The following is an 18261-nucleotide window of genomic DNA, read 5'->3' as shown; positions in this document are numbered from 1 at the left end:
ACCCTTTTTTTTCTCTTTGCCATCCACAGCAGTGCCTGCCTAGTCTTGACACAGATCCAGCGCTATTATTCTCTAGCTCGACTCAGGAGAAGAAGGGGTTGTGACCCTCAGGAGGGGCGAGGCCTGTGGTAGGGGTGGGGCTTCAGCCACTTAATGGCTGCTGTAGCAGGAAAAAAAACTTTCCCCGTCTATAGCAGCAGCACTGCCTGGCTGATTGGCGCTGTGGTTCTGCTCTGATGCTGCCTATCATATAGTTTGACAGATGCAGCAGCGGAGCAGGGAGAGCACCTTTGTAGCCTTGCTCCTCCCTGCGGGCTGACACTGGGAGTAAGGCACTACAGTCTTTAGCAGCCCCTGCACCTATGGTGCATATACATTTACCAATCATCAGCCCGATGTGTTGTGGCTGATGTCCTAACTGGGTAGGCATTTAAAAGTGCCCACCCACTGGAGATGTCAGTGGGTGGTCACACGGTGGTCCCTGCAACAAGTGTATGACTGCCCACACACACACACAGCCAGATGCATCGATATATCTGTCGCCAGATCTGGTTTGCTGGGCCAGTGCTATATGTCTTTCACATCCATATCGGGAGTACATACCCGCCATCGGGCTCATGATACATCGGCCTTTGGTTGTTGGATCGCTCAGTGTGTACCATTGGGCGTGTTATGGGAGTGCAAAGTGCTGGTGCATACACAGATTCATAATCACTCTCCTAGGTGTTCATACTTAAATGGAATTTCTACTAATACAAGTTTCAATGGTGTGCCCAATGATGGCGTTTAGAGATGCACCAATCAGTATTCCAGCATCTGAAGGCACTGAAAGTGGGTGCCCCAGTCCTTGCACATTCAGACACACAAGCATTACTGTACAGTCGGTGACACGACTACGGCAAAACACGCTAACACAATCACAGCAGCATGCGAATCAGCCCCATAATACGCATGAAACCTCTTCTAGAAATAACACATCTTACCCGGAAATCGTTAATGCTGTACCCTTTACGGAGAGTTATTTGGAAAACTTCAAGTGAACTGAGAAAAGCTGCCAGACGACATAAGCTTTGTTTGCCGCTACCTCCAACTCCAATCAGCAGCGCATTTCCATACGGGAACTCCAGGATTCTACTAATGCGGCAGCTGGAAAAATGAGAAAGGAGACAGAGAGGAGCCTTTCAAATGATTAAACATAATTAAACAAGAGTCAGATTCACTTTCCGATGTCCTATGTATTACAGTTACACACTGGAGGTTTATTTACTAAAGGTACATTTTTTTAAATCGATTTTAAATCGAAGACAATCAACCCGAATCAATACTGTTTTTCAGGAGCCAAAACACAAATTTACTAACAGACAGGGCTATGTAAGACTACTCAGCAACCAAGAAATAACTTCAACCTACTGCCACCCCGCCCCCCTTTCCAAACCCCAACCCCACATTGCCACCATACGTCAAAAAGTCAAAACGCCTCCTGTAATAATGTTGACATTTCCAATGTCAACAGCAGGTCAACACTGACGATGTGGTTGATGATGATGATGTAGTTAAAATGCATAATTAATGTTAACAACTGTAAAATGTCAACATTGTCATAATGTTCACATTTACACTATTGTTGGTGTTAGGGATAGATAGAAAATGAGACCAAGTGCAAAGTGTCGATATTTCAACAGTCGACATTGCATCAGTGTCGACATGTAACACTGACTTGATTGTAACTACTCAACTTGCTTGATGAATGTCAACATGGTTCCGGACGATATTCTGAACATGTTGACATGTTCATGGTTGACATTACAACCACGTCAGCATAATCATTTATAGATAATGAATATTGTTGTTGGGAACACCAACAAAATATACCGCACCTGAAATATTGGATTCCACCCAACCCTTACTGTGTAGAGTTGAGATGTATTAAAGAGGCGGCTGATTTTGTTCTGAAATTTGGTCCATTTCCCCCCCTTCTATGCTTTTTAAGCGCAACCATAACAGTTTATACTGTAATGCAAAGGTGAAAACTGGTCCACTGACTCTTATCCATTCCATGCAGACAGTGCAAACTATTACCCCTTTCACACCGCACTTGTTAAACGGTATATTGCCATTTTTTTCCCATTTCAAAACGTTTACGGCTGCAGTGGGAAAGCGCCATAGTTGATTTACCGGTTAAAGATAACCGGTATTTCAAAACGTTTAAAAAGCAGAGTCCTACACGTTTCAGAGCCGTGTTTTTTGCAGTGAGAATGGCTCTGAAACGGTTCTTAGTAAAAACAACAGATTACAGACCTGTGATAGGCTGTCCCTGCATTCTGCCTTGAAACATGTTCAGGTGATTAAACAGGTTGACTGATGTGAATGGTACTTAAACGGTATTTAAAATGGTGATCTACTGCAATGTGAAGGCTCAGACCCATTTTAAATACCGTTTAAAAATACCGGATTTTGAAACGTTTTGGCAGTGTGAAAGCGGTATTATTGAACCGTCCGTCAGTCTGACACATTTGTATGTTTTGGGACTGGTTAGAACATGAACGGTACAAGCTCTTAGGTTTCACAGCCTTTTTTCTCTGCTACAAGAACAACACGGCACGACGATGAGGTTAAACACTGTAAGGCAATTGTCCCTTATTTTGTTCAATGCATTTCTGTTTGCCCTGTTGCTTTTCACACAGGTTTCATTCGGCGTTTTGCTTAACATTTTGTCACCATAGATTACAGGCAGACGCTGGGAACTGTACAAACCATGAAAGGCTTACTGCACAAAGCTGTACGGAACTAATATTGTCACACAAATGATCCTAATTCAACAACAAATCTATTTTCTCATGGTTCTTATGTCGGTTTAGTGACTTTAGTCATAAATAGCGGATTGTAACCAGGGCGTTCATAATCAATTATCTGTGCTTGAGCTGTAACACAATTATAGAGTCGTATCACTTACCTATTTGCTGCATGCATACAGAACACAATATGTTTAGGTCACCTGACTTATAGGGACAGTTACATTTATCTATTTAGATATTATGCTGTACTCTCACTTGGGGGGTTATTCTGGTTCTATATTCAGGGTTGCCTACCATAAATTGTGTCACCCTCCCGGCCCCGCGGAAAGGTGGGCAATCCTCTCGGATTCTGCCTCACCCCCCAGCTTCTCCCGTGCAGCTGCCGGTCGCCTCCTTCAATTACTGCGATTCGCAAGATTTTTTATTTTATTTTTTGCAAGGAGGGGGCGGGGATAAATATGCAAATAGTATCATTTAGCCCCGTCCCTCCTTGAGGTCCTGCAAATCGAGGGGATTTCCAGTGCTGGGGGCGGGGCTTGATGATGTCTTATTTAGACCCCGCCCCCAGAAGTGATGCTGCCAGTCTCCTCTCCGGGCTTCTCCCAGAGAGGAGAGTTTAAATGTAGGTAAGTATGTCTATATTGCAGTGTAAAAATAAAGCAGTCAGTATTTTTCCTGCACAGAAACAAAATAACTCACCCAAATCTAATTCTCTGCACATTTTACATCTGCCCCCCTGCAGTGCACATGGTTTTGTCCATCTAAGAAGGAATTTTCCAGAAGGAGTGAACCAATAAACTTTGATACAGTTATGACACCAGTGTGTGATCAAAATTAATAAATAAACTGAATTGTTCTACAATAGTTACCAAACATCGAGGTTGCATTTTTTGGGGGAGAAGGTTGGCCTTTCATGGCATCACTGCTATGCTACTAGGCTGGGGGAGGGATAGCCATCGACCATCGATGAATCATAATCATTGATGGTTTATGGTCGATGTAGAATAGTTTTGCCATTGATGTGGGAGAACCAAATAGTTTTCCTCCATCAATGGCACAGCATAAACTAAATTTTTTTTTTATTCTCACGAAGTTGCAGGGACACAGAGCATAGTTCCGCCCCTGACACCAGTGAAGCCACATCCCCATGATCTGATTGGCCCATGGGACAGTCAGTCAAAGAAAAAAACGGAGGCACTGTAACATGGCATAATTTGAACTGGAGGGCACTCTAATGTAGCACAGTATGAATATGGAATAATATGACCTGGGGACACTTTGAATTGCTGATACTGTGTGGCATAATGTGACATCATGTGAACTAGGGAACTTCTATAGCTCAGATAAACAAACTTATGGGGTTTAATCAATTAACTGCTGAGAAGAGGGGTCTCGAGAATCACCGGGACACAGGCCTCTTCCCACCCTCCTGCATAAAACCTGACAATCTCTCAACCTAACCTGTTTAAGCTCACTTCTTCGCCTTCTGTGTCACCCCAGTCTGTCTAACCCTCCCCTTTAGAATGTAAGCTCTCACAAGCAGGGCCCTCTCTCCTTATGTGCCTTTCTTAGAATATATAAACCTCTGCCACCCTGATAATTGCTTCAGTGTCCTGTCCCCTGGTGCAACTATCCGTATTAACCATGTACTTGTTCTAAACGGTCTTGTGCTGTAATTTGTTATGTGTTTTTGCTAATAACTATACTCTGTAAAGCGCTGCGGAATATGTATGCGCTATATAAGAGACTGTTAATAAATAATAATAATAAATATATTACTATGGGGCCCACAAAGTTCTGGTTATGCCCCTGTTCATCCTCTTGGGGTTTTGCATGCATGCACACACTGCTGTAGTAATTCAGGAGGAATCGCCAGGGAAAACTATGAAAAAACAAGCTGCACCTTACATTTAGTCCCAAACTTGGCCAAACATCCAATGGTGAGCCACTTTAAAATAAGAATATTAACATTGTTCAACATTCAATGTAGGCCATTTTTTAATAAAAAAAATAAAAAAAATTACAATTAATTTTAACATTTAACCAGACTGTTTGAATTGCAAATAAAAAAAATTGGACTGCATCTAACCAGCTAGTATATTCTTCTATATGCTTCTTTGTGTAACCCTAAATGTAAATACTTGGACAACTCTGGATGAGACAGGGATAATGCACATAAAACTGTTACATGCATAGCTTTACCAATATCCATAATAGTTTGCCATTCCATATAACTCACATGTGCTGAATAGCTTCCTCAAACAGAACCAGATTCATCGCAGCGTGAATCTCATTGTAGTGTTCTAGAGCATCTGATAGGATTCTCGTCAGCTTTTCCCAGTCAGATACCGGGAAGTAGCGCGGCTCTCCAACCCCATGGGCATAGTGGCAATAGATTAAAGGCTTATTGATTAATATGTGCTCATCTACACCCTGCAAGAGAGATAACAGGACAGAAATGCACTTATTAGATACTTATATACTAGAAATAACATTTGGATTAATTTTTCATATTCAGGCATTACAATTGGCTATTCCATTCCACATTGTTTTATTTAAAAAGAATATGGTACAAAATATGGTACAGAAAAGCAAAATGATACTAAATACTGATTATAAGGTGATACCCACACTATAATGCTATAGTTAGTGCTGAATATAAGGTACTAGTTATCCCACCCACACTATAATACTATAGGCGATACTGAATATAAGGTATAGTTATCCAACCCACACTATAATACTACAGCTAATACTGATTATACTGTAATGTACTAGTCATCCCACCCACACTGTAATACTATAGGCTATACTGAATATAAGGTATAGTTATCCAACCCACACTATAATACTACAGTTAATACTGAATATACTGTAAGGTACTAGTCATCGCACCCACACAATAATACTACAGCTAATACTGAATATAAGGTACTAGTTATCCCACCCATACTATATTACTATAGCTAATCTCTTATATATTTGGCTACATCTGTCACTCAAAGTGTGTGAGTGTGTGTATAACAGGAGGGACACAATGCTCTGTTTCTGGACTTCTCCCTTAATTAATGATTGCCAGCACCGGTGTTGAAGCACCTTTCTAATCAATTAATGTGTGAAACAGGTGATGGCAATCCTACATTATGAGGGAAGTCCAGAAACAGAGCAATGTGTCCCTCCTGGAGAGGGTCATGTTGGGAGGTATGTGACTGACTCACATGACAGAGAACCAGCCCAGTGAGCCCACAGTGCCAGACACCCTCTGCCTCTCCATGTTGCCCAGCAAAGACACTGCACCAGGTGAGCGCCCCCCGCCGCCCCACCCCCACCCACGATTCGCGCCCTCCCCCTGTGACCCCCCTCCCGCGATTCGCGGCACCCCCCGCAACCCCCCCTCCCGCGATTCGCGGCAAAACACACCCCCCCGCGACCCCCCCTCCTGCGATTCGCGGCACACACCCCCGCCCCCCCCCTCCCGCGGTTCGCGACAAACCCCCCTCCCCGCGATTCGCGGCAAAACCCCCCCGCAAGATTCGCGGCACACCCCCCCCCGCGATTCGCGGCAAACCCACCCCCCCTCCCCATGGCTATGGTCGACAATGAAAAAGGTTGACATTTTGAGATTTATTTTTCATTTTTTGAATGTTCTCATATTCATTCTCATGTGTCGACACGGTCACCAATGAAATGCCACACTTATGTCAACATTTACATGTGTTGATTTTTTCTTGTGCCGATTCACGGCACCCCCCCCCCGCGACCCCTCCCGCGATTCACGGCACCCCGCCTGCGACCACCCCCTCCCGTGATTCGCGGCACCACCCCACCCTGTGACCCCCCCACCCGCAATTCTGTCCCCTCCCTCGATTCACGGCACCCCCCGCGCCCCTCCCACAATTCACGGCACCCCTGTTCCCCTCTTTAGTCCCACGTATGCCCACACACCCCTATCACTACCCAGCTTCCTGCTCTCCTGAACCATAACTTCCACCACTGGGGAGTCGCTGACGCTGTGTTGCCCACATACCCCTATCATGCCTCATAGCCCAGCCTCCTGCTCTCATGCACCCTAACTCCCACCCAGTAGGATTAGACACGGACTCAGGGCCACCGTCCTGTACTCCTGTACTGCCATGCTGGACCCTCACCCACTGGTAGAAGCTGCACTGTGTCTCCCACCCTCCTCTTTAGTCCCCCTTATGGCCACACACCCCTATCACCGTAGGGCACGATAAATCACCTAGTACTGAATATAAGGTACTAGTTATCCCACTCACACTATAATACTATAGACAGTGGAGTAACTATGGAGGGTGCAGGGGATGCAACTGCTATGGGGCCCGGGCCTTGGGGGGGGGGGGGGCCGTGGCCCTGCATGCAATCCACTGCACCTTTTTATTGTATTTAAGTAATGCTGCGTGCATAGGCAGTGTCGGAGGCTCTTTCCTGTACCCTCTTCCCTTCCCTGTCATTGGCAGTGTACATGGCTTCTCCCTCCCTATCCCCCTCCCATCTCTATCGCTGCCGGGGCTCAACGTCACTATCTAGTGACCAGCCCCAGCGTGAATCACGCAGCACTTTTGATGCTGTCTGCACCGTCCGGTTGTTCCTCCCGGTCCCCCTCCCCTCTCTATCGCTGCCGGGGCTCGTGCACCGTCCGGCTGTTCCAGCCTTCCTCCCTGTCCCCCACCCCTCTCTATTGCGGCAGGGCTGGACGTCACTATATAGTGACGAGCCCCGGCGTGAATCACGCAGAACCCGCCCTGTTCGGAAGTATGGGAGCTGCCTGCAGATGCTGAAGAGAGAGGATGATTGGCAGACTAAGGGCAGTATTCAATTAGAAAAATTCTCCGTCTTTTATGGCGAGTTTGTGCTTTTCTCGCGTTGGACGGAGACTTTTGCTCTCAAAAAGCGAGCAACCCAATTCAACGTGCACTTCTCGCCTTCTTTCTAAGTGATTTTCGCTGTGTCTCTCCGTGTAGCAATTCTCCATCTTTTCATGGAGAAGTGGAATGTGAACTTTTACAATAAAAGGTTTTTTGTTTTAATTTTGGTGTAAAAAAATCAGGAATTTTAATCTGTGAAAGGGCATGCTATTTTTATTCATGTGCACGTGAATATATATTTAATTAAAAAAAAAAAATATATATATATATATATATATTTTTTTTTTTACACAGAGCAGCCAGCAGGGGGCCGGGAGCCGAGCCGCTCATTAGATATTCATATATTTACTGCACCCGATCATTACATATGCACGATCGGGTGCAGTGAATACCCGGCCGCCTGTTGGCTCTCTCGGCGGGCAGCCTGTGCTGCCTGGCTCCCGGGGAACCCACCTCCCCCCCACATACGATCTGGGGCAGGCAGGGAGACTTCCATCTCCCTGCCTGCCACCGTCCTCAGGCTCCCTGCGGCGTCACCTCATACGCCGGATTGGCTGATACCGCGAGGGGCGGCGAGTATCAGTCACATTGAATAGTGTATACAGTGCCGTGACGGAGAATCTCCAAACATGGAGAGTCTCCGCAAAAACACGGCGAGTGCATGGCGAGCGAAAAAAAACGCTAGCCATGCACGGAGAATAATCACATTGAATACTGCCCTCAGAGCTGGCACAGTCTGCAGCAGCTGAAGCCCAGTGCCGACAAGGGGGACCCTGCTGGAGGTATACCGCAGCACTTATGCTTCAGAGTGTGGGGAGGTGCTTTCTCTCTCCCCGTTTCTTCTTGAAAAACCCTCACACTATTGCTTCCCTTTTTTCTCTCCCTCCCTGACATTCTCTCCAACTCTTGCTCACACCCCTCCTTTCTCCAACTCCCACCTCTCTGGCACCCTTTTTCTCTGTCACTTCTCTCTCTCCCTAACCACCCTCTGTCTCCCCTCTTTTTTTCCCCAACACCCTCTTTGACTGGGGTGAGGGGGCCCTTTTCAACATTTTGCTATGGGGCCCCGAAGGTGATAGTTACGCCTCTGACTATAGATAATACTGAATATAATGTACTAGTTATCCCACTCACACTATAATACTATAGATAATACTGAATATAACGTACTAGCCATCCCACCCACACTATAATACTATAGTTAATACTGAATATAAGGTACTAGTTATTCCACCCACACATGTGCAGCGCAATCGCTGCCTGCCTATAATCACTCAATAGCGAAAACATTGGCATAGTGTACAACTCTTCCTGCAGAACCTAATGAGGTCAATCAGATGTTCTACCTCAAAAAATCTCTTTGCTGTATCGATGACCACCTTCTTAAAGTGTTCTATATCCTTCTCTTCCATGAGCTTATCCGAGTACACTCGGCACGATTCATGTAACCACAAGTGGACTAAGTCGCTAGAGAAGCGGACACACTCCGGAGATGCAAAAAGTATTCCCTGGAAAGCACAACATAGAAAGCACAGTTATAGAAATGCCGGGGACTAGAAGAAGAACAAGCATATCTAGGGGTATCAGGAATGATAGAGCAACAGTGCATTGGCAGTCATAGGTCGGCACCATTTGGTAGACAGATTAAAGGTCAACAGATGAAAGGTTTACCGGTTTAAGATCAACAGGTATAAAAGATTGACAGTTCAATAGCATATAATGAGTCCTCATTTGTACTGAGGGCGGTTGCATAACATGGAATAAACAGTATGTTTCCTAAAAAAAAAAAAGTGTGTCTACATTTTCACCCTGTCGACCTTTTGTAGCTGCTATGAGTATCACAAAGAGAAAAACCGCACAAGGACTAATTTGTTATATTGGGGGAAATTTACTAAAGGAAATTTGTAAAAAATAGGTGTATTTGTATCCAGAAATACACTTATTTTTTACATTTACTATCACGAAAATACGGCAATTCATATTCGTATTGGTAGCACATCAATACGAATACGAATTGCAGTATTTTCGGGATAGTAAATGTCAAAAATAAGTGTATTTCTGGATACAAATACACCTATTTTTTTACAATTTTCTTTAGTAAATTTCCCCCATTGTTTCCAAAAAATCCCCTTGTTATTAAATTCTTCCAAAATTGTTTAGATTTTATTTCACAGGGGGTGCAACCTCAGACTAGTAGACTGGAGATAGGAGAAGAGAGAAAGAAAGAGTCTGTTTGTGGCACACTCTAGACATTAATTGTTAAAATGTACCTTTTATTAGCTTATAATTAAAAATGATTACAACAGTGAAATTTTAAAGACTATTCGTAGATTATGTGTGCAGGAAAAATAGCAAATAGCAAACCGACAGTTTACACATTTGGAGCACTTAAAACTCCCTTTCTTAGGTGTGAGCCAAGTACTCTTTCTAACTTGTACAATATCTGATTTAGCAATAATGTCCCTGATACTATTGCTCTTTTAATATATAAATTGAGATAAAGGCTGACAGAGTCTGTTAGCCTTTATCTCAACTTATAGATGTTTGGTTACAATCGACAGTACAGAGTACCCCGTATTATTTAAAAGACACTACTGATTTCATTAATAAATTAAAAGCATTAGGACCACTGCCCTCCTCCTCCTCTCTACTTGTGTCATTTGATGTTTCAAGTTTATATACAAACATAAACATGTAGATGGTCTGTATGCGGTCAGGAGCTTGGTTACCAACAGTCCACATTACAAGGGTCCTAATATAATTTTTTTATTATTGCTTATGGAAGTTGTTTTGACAAAAACATTTTTTTTTTAATTTGAAAACACTTTTTATTTACAGTTACAAGGGACCACTATGGGCACTAATATGGCCCCAGCTTATGCAAATTTATACATGCATTTATATGAATTACAGTATATTATGGCAAATTATTTATTTTCATTCCATACACATTTTCATGTTCGTTATATAGAGGATTTATTTCTTATTTGGACTGGCGGAACTAAGCTCCTGACCAACTTCATTGACCATCTTAACTCATTAGCTACTTCTATTCGATTTACCTCAGCCTATAGTGAATCTACATTATGCTTTTTGGATGTCAACATTCAGATTGATAATGGCATAATTACCACACAACTGTATATAGGAAACCTACAGATAAAAACACTCTACTATTTGCGGATGGTTTCCATCCACAACCTTTAAAAATAGGGCTACCCCTGTCTCAATTAATGAGGGTTGTACAAGTGACATCTGACCTGTTACAACAACAGGACTCTTTGCAAGAAATGGGTAGGAAATTTGTTGATAGAGGTTACCCTGAACATGAAATGGATGAGACTATTAAATAATGTGTTGATATGACACAAGATCAGTTGTTACAATCTGCCTCTAAAAAGAGCATTGCAAATAGAATAACCTTTGTCTCCACCTATTCTATTGCCTCAAAGAGATATGTGAAACCATATTGAAGCATTGGCATATCCTACAAGCTGACGCCACCATTGGCAATTTAAGTCTGGTTACGCCTTTATTTTTAGTTACAAAAAGAGCAAAAGTATAAGGGACATTGGGGCAGATGTATTAAGCCTTAACAAGAGATAAATGCAAGGGTGATAAGGAGAGATAAACGTCCGGCCAATCAGCTCCTTACTGACTTTTTTCAAACACAGCCTGTAACATGGCAGTTGGCAGGTGATTGGCTGGATGTTTATCTCTCCTTATCACCCTTGCATTTATCTCTTTGTAAAGCTTAATACATCTGCCCCATTATTGCTAAATCAGGTCTTGTACCAGTTAGAAAGTGTACTTGGCTTACACCTAAGAAAGGGAGTTTCAAGTGCTCCAAATGTGTAAACTGTCGGTTTGCTATCACCAATCCTTTTTTTACAGATACCAAAACTGGATACAATTATGATATCAAATTTCATCTGGATTGTGATATTCGATTTGTTATCTATGCAATAATTTGTCCGTGTCAGAAAGGGTATATTGGAAAGACAATAAGGACCCTCAAAGAAAGGATTGCACTTCATCGCTCCTCTATTAATAAGGCCTTTTCTCTTATGGATTCCAATACTCCACAAGTGGCCAAACATTACTGTATGTTATGCATAAGCATTCACTAAAGGATTTTCCATTTCAACCAATTGATCGTATTCCACCCTTACGGAGGGGTGGTGACCGTGGTAACTGATACTTCAGAGGGAATGTTATTGGATCAACCAACTTGGCTCTATTTCACCTTGTGGACTCAATGAAGAACATTCATTTAACTGCTTCTTATAACATGACATATTGTTGTGTGTTTTGCTTTTTTCTAAAATAATTTTTTCATTATTTTGATATTCTTTTGCACTTTTGTTATGGTGTATTTGTATGTACATTGTGAGACCATGATATACATAAGATGTTGTTAAACTGGATGAGATTGGAGCCATGATCGCTATTTGGATTCACCCTCTGTGTGACATTTAGGGGGAAATTCACTAAAGGAAATTTGTAAAAAAATAGGTGTATTTGTATCCAGAAATACACTTATTTTTGACATTTACTATCCCGAAAATACGGCAATTCGTATTCGTATTGATGTGCTATCAATACAAATTGCCGTATTTTCGGGATAGTAAATGTCAAAAATAAGTGTATTTCTGGATACAAATACACCTATTTTTTACAAATTTCCTTTAGTAAATTTCCCCCTTATTCTCAATAATGATATATATTCAGTGTAGAGGTGTCCCTTTATTACTGTGAGTTAGGAGACAGTAGACATACATTTGTCTGAGCGGTCAGCGCTACTGTATGTGCGGCTTAGTGCCGTTCTATGGTGCTGTATCTTATGTTGTCTCGCGTTGTCAAGGGGAGGGGGGCGCCCAACTAGTCCGGATGCCGCTCCTCCTTTTTTTCCAGACCACGCTACCATGGGTTGCCTTAGTGACGCACTCGGTGACGGATTTCCGGGTGATGTCACGTCCGGCAGCCCAGTCTCCATGCTGTCACAGCAGCTTTTACTATTAATTTTCTTGCCATCTCTGTTCACACACAGGTGAATGCATTTATCCAATTTAAGCTCTGTCTAGGCTGTTATTTAAACCAGTTCAAGCTGACAGTTTACTATGCGCCTGACGATGGCAACTGACCGAAACAGCTGTTGAGCATGGCGGGCTTTCGGTGGATGCTGCTTTCATTTCTTGTTAAGTATGATACATTATGGCTGATTTTGGCGCTCCCACTGTATGGATTTTGAATAATTTTTGAAAGAGCCTTCTTGTCTTTATATGACTTTTTTCATATAAACTTTTCTTGGACTTAAACTTTTGTTGGTGTGCCAATTTATAAAGCACCTCAGATTACATTTCCTTATGTGATTGAGCACCCGCCTGTTGGATCCAAAAGTTGTTTCCTGCTATATTATATATATATATATATATATATATATATATATGGGGGGGGGGGGCACACTGCACTAGGATAAAAAGTAATCAGCAACTCTGAAAGGGTCCCCTTTTAGACGGAACCAAAAGTAGAGATCAAGAATGGGTTGAGTGCGCCAAACCTTAAAAGCAGAAACAAAATACGTTCAAAATAGTATTTAATAAAAAAAGCAGTCAGGGCTTAACAATGTGAACATAGATTTTTTAGTATGGATCAATGATTCTGATAAACATAATAAAAGATCCTCTTATCGAATGAACAAAATGATCAAAGAAACAATGTATTTGGCCCGATGCGTTTCGTCATGTTGTTGACTTCATCAGGGGCAAAAGGGTACATCAGTTGTATAGAATGACCATACAATATTCTTATATGGAATGGGATTCCTCAGAAGAATATGGTGGTCCTACACACAATAGTCCTTTGGATGATATTGGAAAGTGGGACTGGTAACAGTTTGAGAGCTATCCACCTTCAGTAAATCTTCAAAGTGTTAAGGGGATTATATCGTTCAGATTGGTGAAGCTGGGCGCTAAAAGGTTTCTCGGCAATCAGCAATAATATAGTGGTCCAGTGAGAAAGGTGTGCACAGTTCCACTCCTAAGGCAGGATTCCACATTCCACGGGTGTGATATGGCGGTCCGACAGGGGGGATCCCGACAGTCAGTATCCAGACGTCGGAATACCACAGGACAGGTGGGCGAGCGCAAAGAAGCCCCTTGCGGGCTTGCTGTGCTTGCCACGCTGCAGGCTCGGTGGCTCGCTTCGCATGCCACAGGTTCTATTCTCCCTTTATTGGGATTGGTGACCCCCACAACGGAGAATACCCCCTGTGAGTCGGGATCCCCCCTGTCGGAGCACTGGCAGTCGGGATTCCGACATCAGGATACTGACCGTCGGGATCCCCCCTGTCGGGCAGTCATCCGGCACCCCATACCACAACCCCCTGCCGGTGATATTACTTTACATATACATTGTGATACAGGTCGAGTACATTCCAGAAAGTGAAGAAATTTTTTTTTTTTTCATAAAAACTCACTGGGGACATTTGTAACAGCACTACTGAGGACATGACATGTAACTGGCACTATATATGTACAAGACAATGATTGCTTGCCATTCAAATTCAGTATCTGAGATAGTACACAAATTTTGTTTCATGTTTTGAAACCTTGTTTTATGTGTGTATTTTATGTGGTAATAAAATATATATGTGTGTATTTTATGTGCTTATACAGCATAAATGCTAGATACTTCAAAAAACATCACTGAAATATTAAAATATTCCGAAATACGGAATAATCCGTTATCCAAAATTCTCCTGGTCCCGAGCATTTTGGATAAGGGATACTCAACCTGTACTTGCTTTTTTTTTGTACTACACAACAGAAACATGTTTGTTTATAAGTAATGGTTATGTGCTGTTGGCCGCTGTATGGATTATCTGATTCACATGAAACAAGATGAATATAACATATGAACAATACCTGAAATATATGCGTCAGATCTCTCAGGTTAAAGATATAATGGAATCTTATCGCAGTGGGCAGAAAGTTCTGGGTCATTTTGTGGTGCAGACAAATGGCCGCTTGTATCAGTGTCGGCAGAGTCCGGACCACACTGTAACTGAAGCCGCCATGTTGGAAGTAAGCACCTATTATCTTGCTGTAGATAGTAGTTATTGCTTCTGAGCCAGGAAAGTGCACAGCGAATACCGAAAAGTGTCTCTAGAAAATTAAACACACAACATGATAATAAACCTGAAAACTTGTTATTACATAGTTGTTACTATAGGACCACTAAGTCCCAACACTGTCATTTCCAGATATGAACCGTGCCGTGTGTTATACCAATAGCGTGAACGACCCTTTAAGAAGTCAATAATAATTAACACGTTTTCATGTGTTAATGAGAGGGGGGGGGAGGGAGAGAGAGAGAGAGGGCGCTCTTCAGTTAAAAAAACCTCACACATTGGTCAGATCCTGAATTGTACGCAGTGCATTACACACAAAACGGCAACTGTTGGCAGCAGCACTTTGGGAGGTCGTCCAGCACAGGGCAAGGTCACCCCACATGCCGGATCCCGCCCCACAAACCAATTGTAAAATTTGGCAATTGCATTGCTACTTTGCGAGCGCTTAGCTATACAGTGACTCGCTCGTATAATACCGGCACCCCCCTGGTTGTGCAGCCGTTACAAAACCAGGCACAGGGCCGCCATCTTTTGGGTGGCAGAGGCTGCGTGTGACCCAAATGGTCCGGACATGCCTACGTTGTGTGGGCTTTGCCCCAGCAACGCTGAGTCACCACCCTGTCGCAGCCCACCATCATCCATTAGACTGCAGTAGCAGTTTCTGCAATTCAAGGCATGCGCAGATTAGCAAAATCGCCAATTAGTTATTACCATCACCAATTAGGGATGGTAATAATTGTAATAATGGCAATTATCGAATCTGCGTAGCCTGCTAAATCAGGCCGAATGTGCGCGTGACGTTGCGTACGTCTCAGAATCAGGATTATCATCCAAAAACCTTAGCCAGATGAAGACACACAGGGTATTCAGCTCAGCTTCCGTTATTAACAAAAAATCTGCATCACGCATAGAAATATACGGCCTGATTCACACCTGATCTCACAGCTGCAAATTCGCACAGTGGCTGTTTATCGATACACTGAGCGTGTTTATGGTTCGCAGTATGCATGCGCGAGACCGTGCTGTGATGAACTCCTGCAACTATTTCTGAGGATATTCAGGCATGCCAAAGTTAGGGGAGGGTGTGTGACATCAGTTACAGATTGGATATGCCTATACTCATCGCAGTAAGCCCTGGGCTACGCAGTGGCAGTGATGAGTTGTGGCCAATGTAAAAATCAATCGATGGTGAGACTGTTACGATGGGTTTTGAATTTTTTCACTCGGGTGCGAAGAGATGTCCAGCCGTACACATCCATTCGCATGGGGCAGTACAGATGGTGTAATGGTTATAGCATTACTGCCTCACAGCACCGAGGTCATGGGTTCTATCCCCACCATGTGTTATATATACGGGGCAGTACAGACAGTGTAATGGTTACATTACTGCCTCACAGCACTGAGGTCATGGGTTCTATCCCCACCATGTGTTATATATACGGGGCAGTACGGACGGTGTAATGGTTACATTACTGCCTCACAGCGCTGAGGTCATGGGTTCTATCCCCACCATGTGTTATATATACAGGGCAGTATGGATGGTGTAATGGTTACATTACTGCCTCACAGCGCTGAGGTCATGGGTTCTATCCCCACCATGTGTTATATATACGGGGCAGTACGGACGGTGTAATGGTTACATTACTGCCTCACAGCACTGAGGTCATGGGTTCTATCCCCACCATGTGTTATATATACGGGGCAGTACGGATGGTGTAATGGTTACATTACTGCCTCACAGCACTGAGGTCATGGGTTCTATCCCCACCATGTGTTATATATACGGGCAGTACGGATGGTGTAATGGTTATAGCATTACTGCCTCACAGCACCGAGGTCATAGGTTCTATCCCCACCATGTGTTATATATACGGGGCAGTACGGATGGTGTAATGGTTACATTACTGCCTCACAGCACTGAAGTCATGGGTTCTATTCCCACCATGTGTTATATATACGGGGCAGTACGGATGGTGTAATGGTTACATTACTGCCTCACAGCACTGAAGTCATGGGTTCTATTCCCACCATGTGTTATATATACGGGGCAGTACGGACGGTGTAATGGTTATAGCATTACTGCCTCACAGCACCGAGGTCATGGGTTCTATCCCCACCATGTGTTATATATACGGGGCAGTACGGATGGTGTAATGGTTAGCATTACTGCCTCACAGCACTGAAGTCATGGGTTCTATTCCCACCATGTGTTATATATACGGGGCAGTACGGACGGTGTAATGGTTATAGCATTACTGCCTCACAGCACCGAGGTCATGGGTTCTATCCCCACCATGTGTTATATATACGGGGCAGTACAGATGGTGTAATGGTTATAGCATTACTGCCTCACAGCACTGAGGTCATGGGTTCTATTCCCACCATGTGTTATATATACGGGGCAGTACGGACGGTGTAATGGTTAGCATTACTGCCTCACAGCACTGAAGTCATGGGTTCTATCCCCACCATGTGTTATATATACGGGGCAGTACGGATGGTGTAATGGTTACATTACTGCCTCACAGTGCTGAGGTCATGGGTTCTATTCCCACCATGTGTTATATATACGGGGCAGTACGGATGGTGTAATGGTTATATTACTGCCTCACAGCACTGAGGTCATGGGTTCTATCCCCACCATGTGTTATATATACGGGGCAGTACGGATGGTGTAATGGTTAGCATTACTGCCTCACAGCGCTGAGGTCATGGGTTCTATCCCCACCATGTGTTATATATACGGGGCAGTACGGATGGTGTAATGGTTACATTACTGACTCACAGTGCTGAGGTCATGGGTTTTATCCCCACCATGTGTTATATATATGGGGCAGTACGGATGGTGTAATGGTTAGCATTACTGCCTCACAGCACTGAGGTCATGGGTTCTATCCCCACCATGTGTTATATATACGGGGCAGTACGGATGGTGTAATGGTTAGCATTACTGCCTCACAGCACTGAGGTCATGGGTTCTATCCCCACCATGTGTTATATATACGGGGCAGTACGGATGGTGTAATGGTTACATTACTGCCTCACAGCGCTGAGGTCATGGGTTCTATCCTCACCATGTGTTATATATACGGGGCAGTACGGATGGTGTAATGGTTATATTACTGCCTCACAGCACTGAGGTCATGGGTTCTATCCCCACCATGTGTTATATATACGGGGCAGTACGGATGGTGTAATGGTTATAGCATTACTGCCTCACAGCACTGAAGTCATGGGTTCTATCCCCACCATGTGTTATATATACGGGGCAGTACGGATGGTGTAATGGTTACATTACTGCCTCACAGTGCTGAGGTCATGGGTTCTATTCCCACCATGTGTTATATATACGGGGCAGTACGGATGGTGTAATGGTTATATTACTGCCTCACAGCACTGAGGTCATGGGTTCTATCCCCACCATGTGTTATATATACGGGGCAGTACG

The 18261-nt window shown here is 43.5% G+C and overlaps 1 protein-coding gene across 1 annotated transcript in view; it reads right to left on the bottom strand.

Moving 5' to 3' along the window:
* LOC146021013 (dynein axonemal heavy chain 11-like) overlaps positions 1–18261 on the bottom strand; it is a 248607-nt gene that overhangs the window by 224235 nt on the left and 6111 nt on the right. The window contains exons 4-7 of the mRNA XM_083154785.1: positions 14608–14847; positions 9028–9189; positions 5035–5228; positions 984–1146 (exon numbers count right to left, since the gene is read on the bottom strand). Coding sequence (XP_083010911.1) covers positions 984–1146; positions 5035–5228; positions 9028–9189; positions 14608–14847 — 759 coding nt within the window. The remainder of the gene's footprint in view (positions 1–983; positions 1147–5034; positions 5229–9027; positions 9190–14607; positions 14848–18261) is intronic.

The sequence above is a fragment of the Crinia signifera genome, chromosome 7 (assembly GCF_055691185.1).
Source record: "Crinia signifera chromosome 7, ASM5569118v1, whole genome shotgun sequence".
Classification (NCBI taxonomy): Eukaryota; Metazoa; Chordata; class Amphibia; order Anura; family Myobatrachidae; genus Crinia; species Crinia signifera.
Note: the sequence above shows the minus strand (reverse complement) of the source record. Positions and strands in the feature narration are given on the sequence as shown.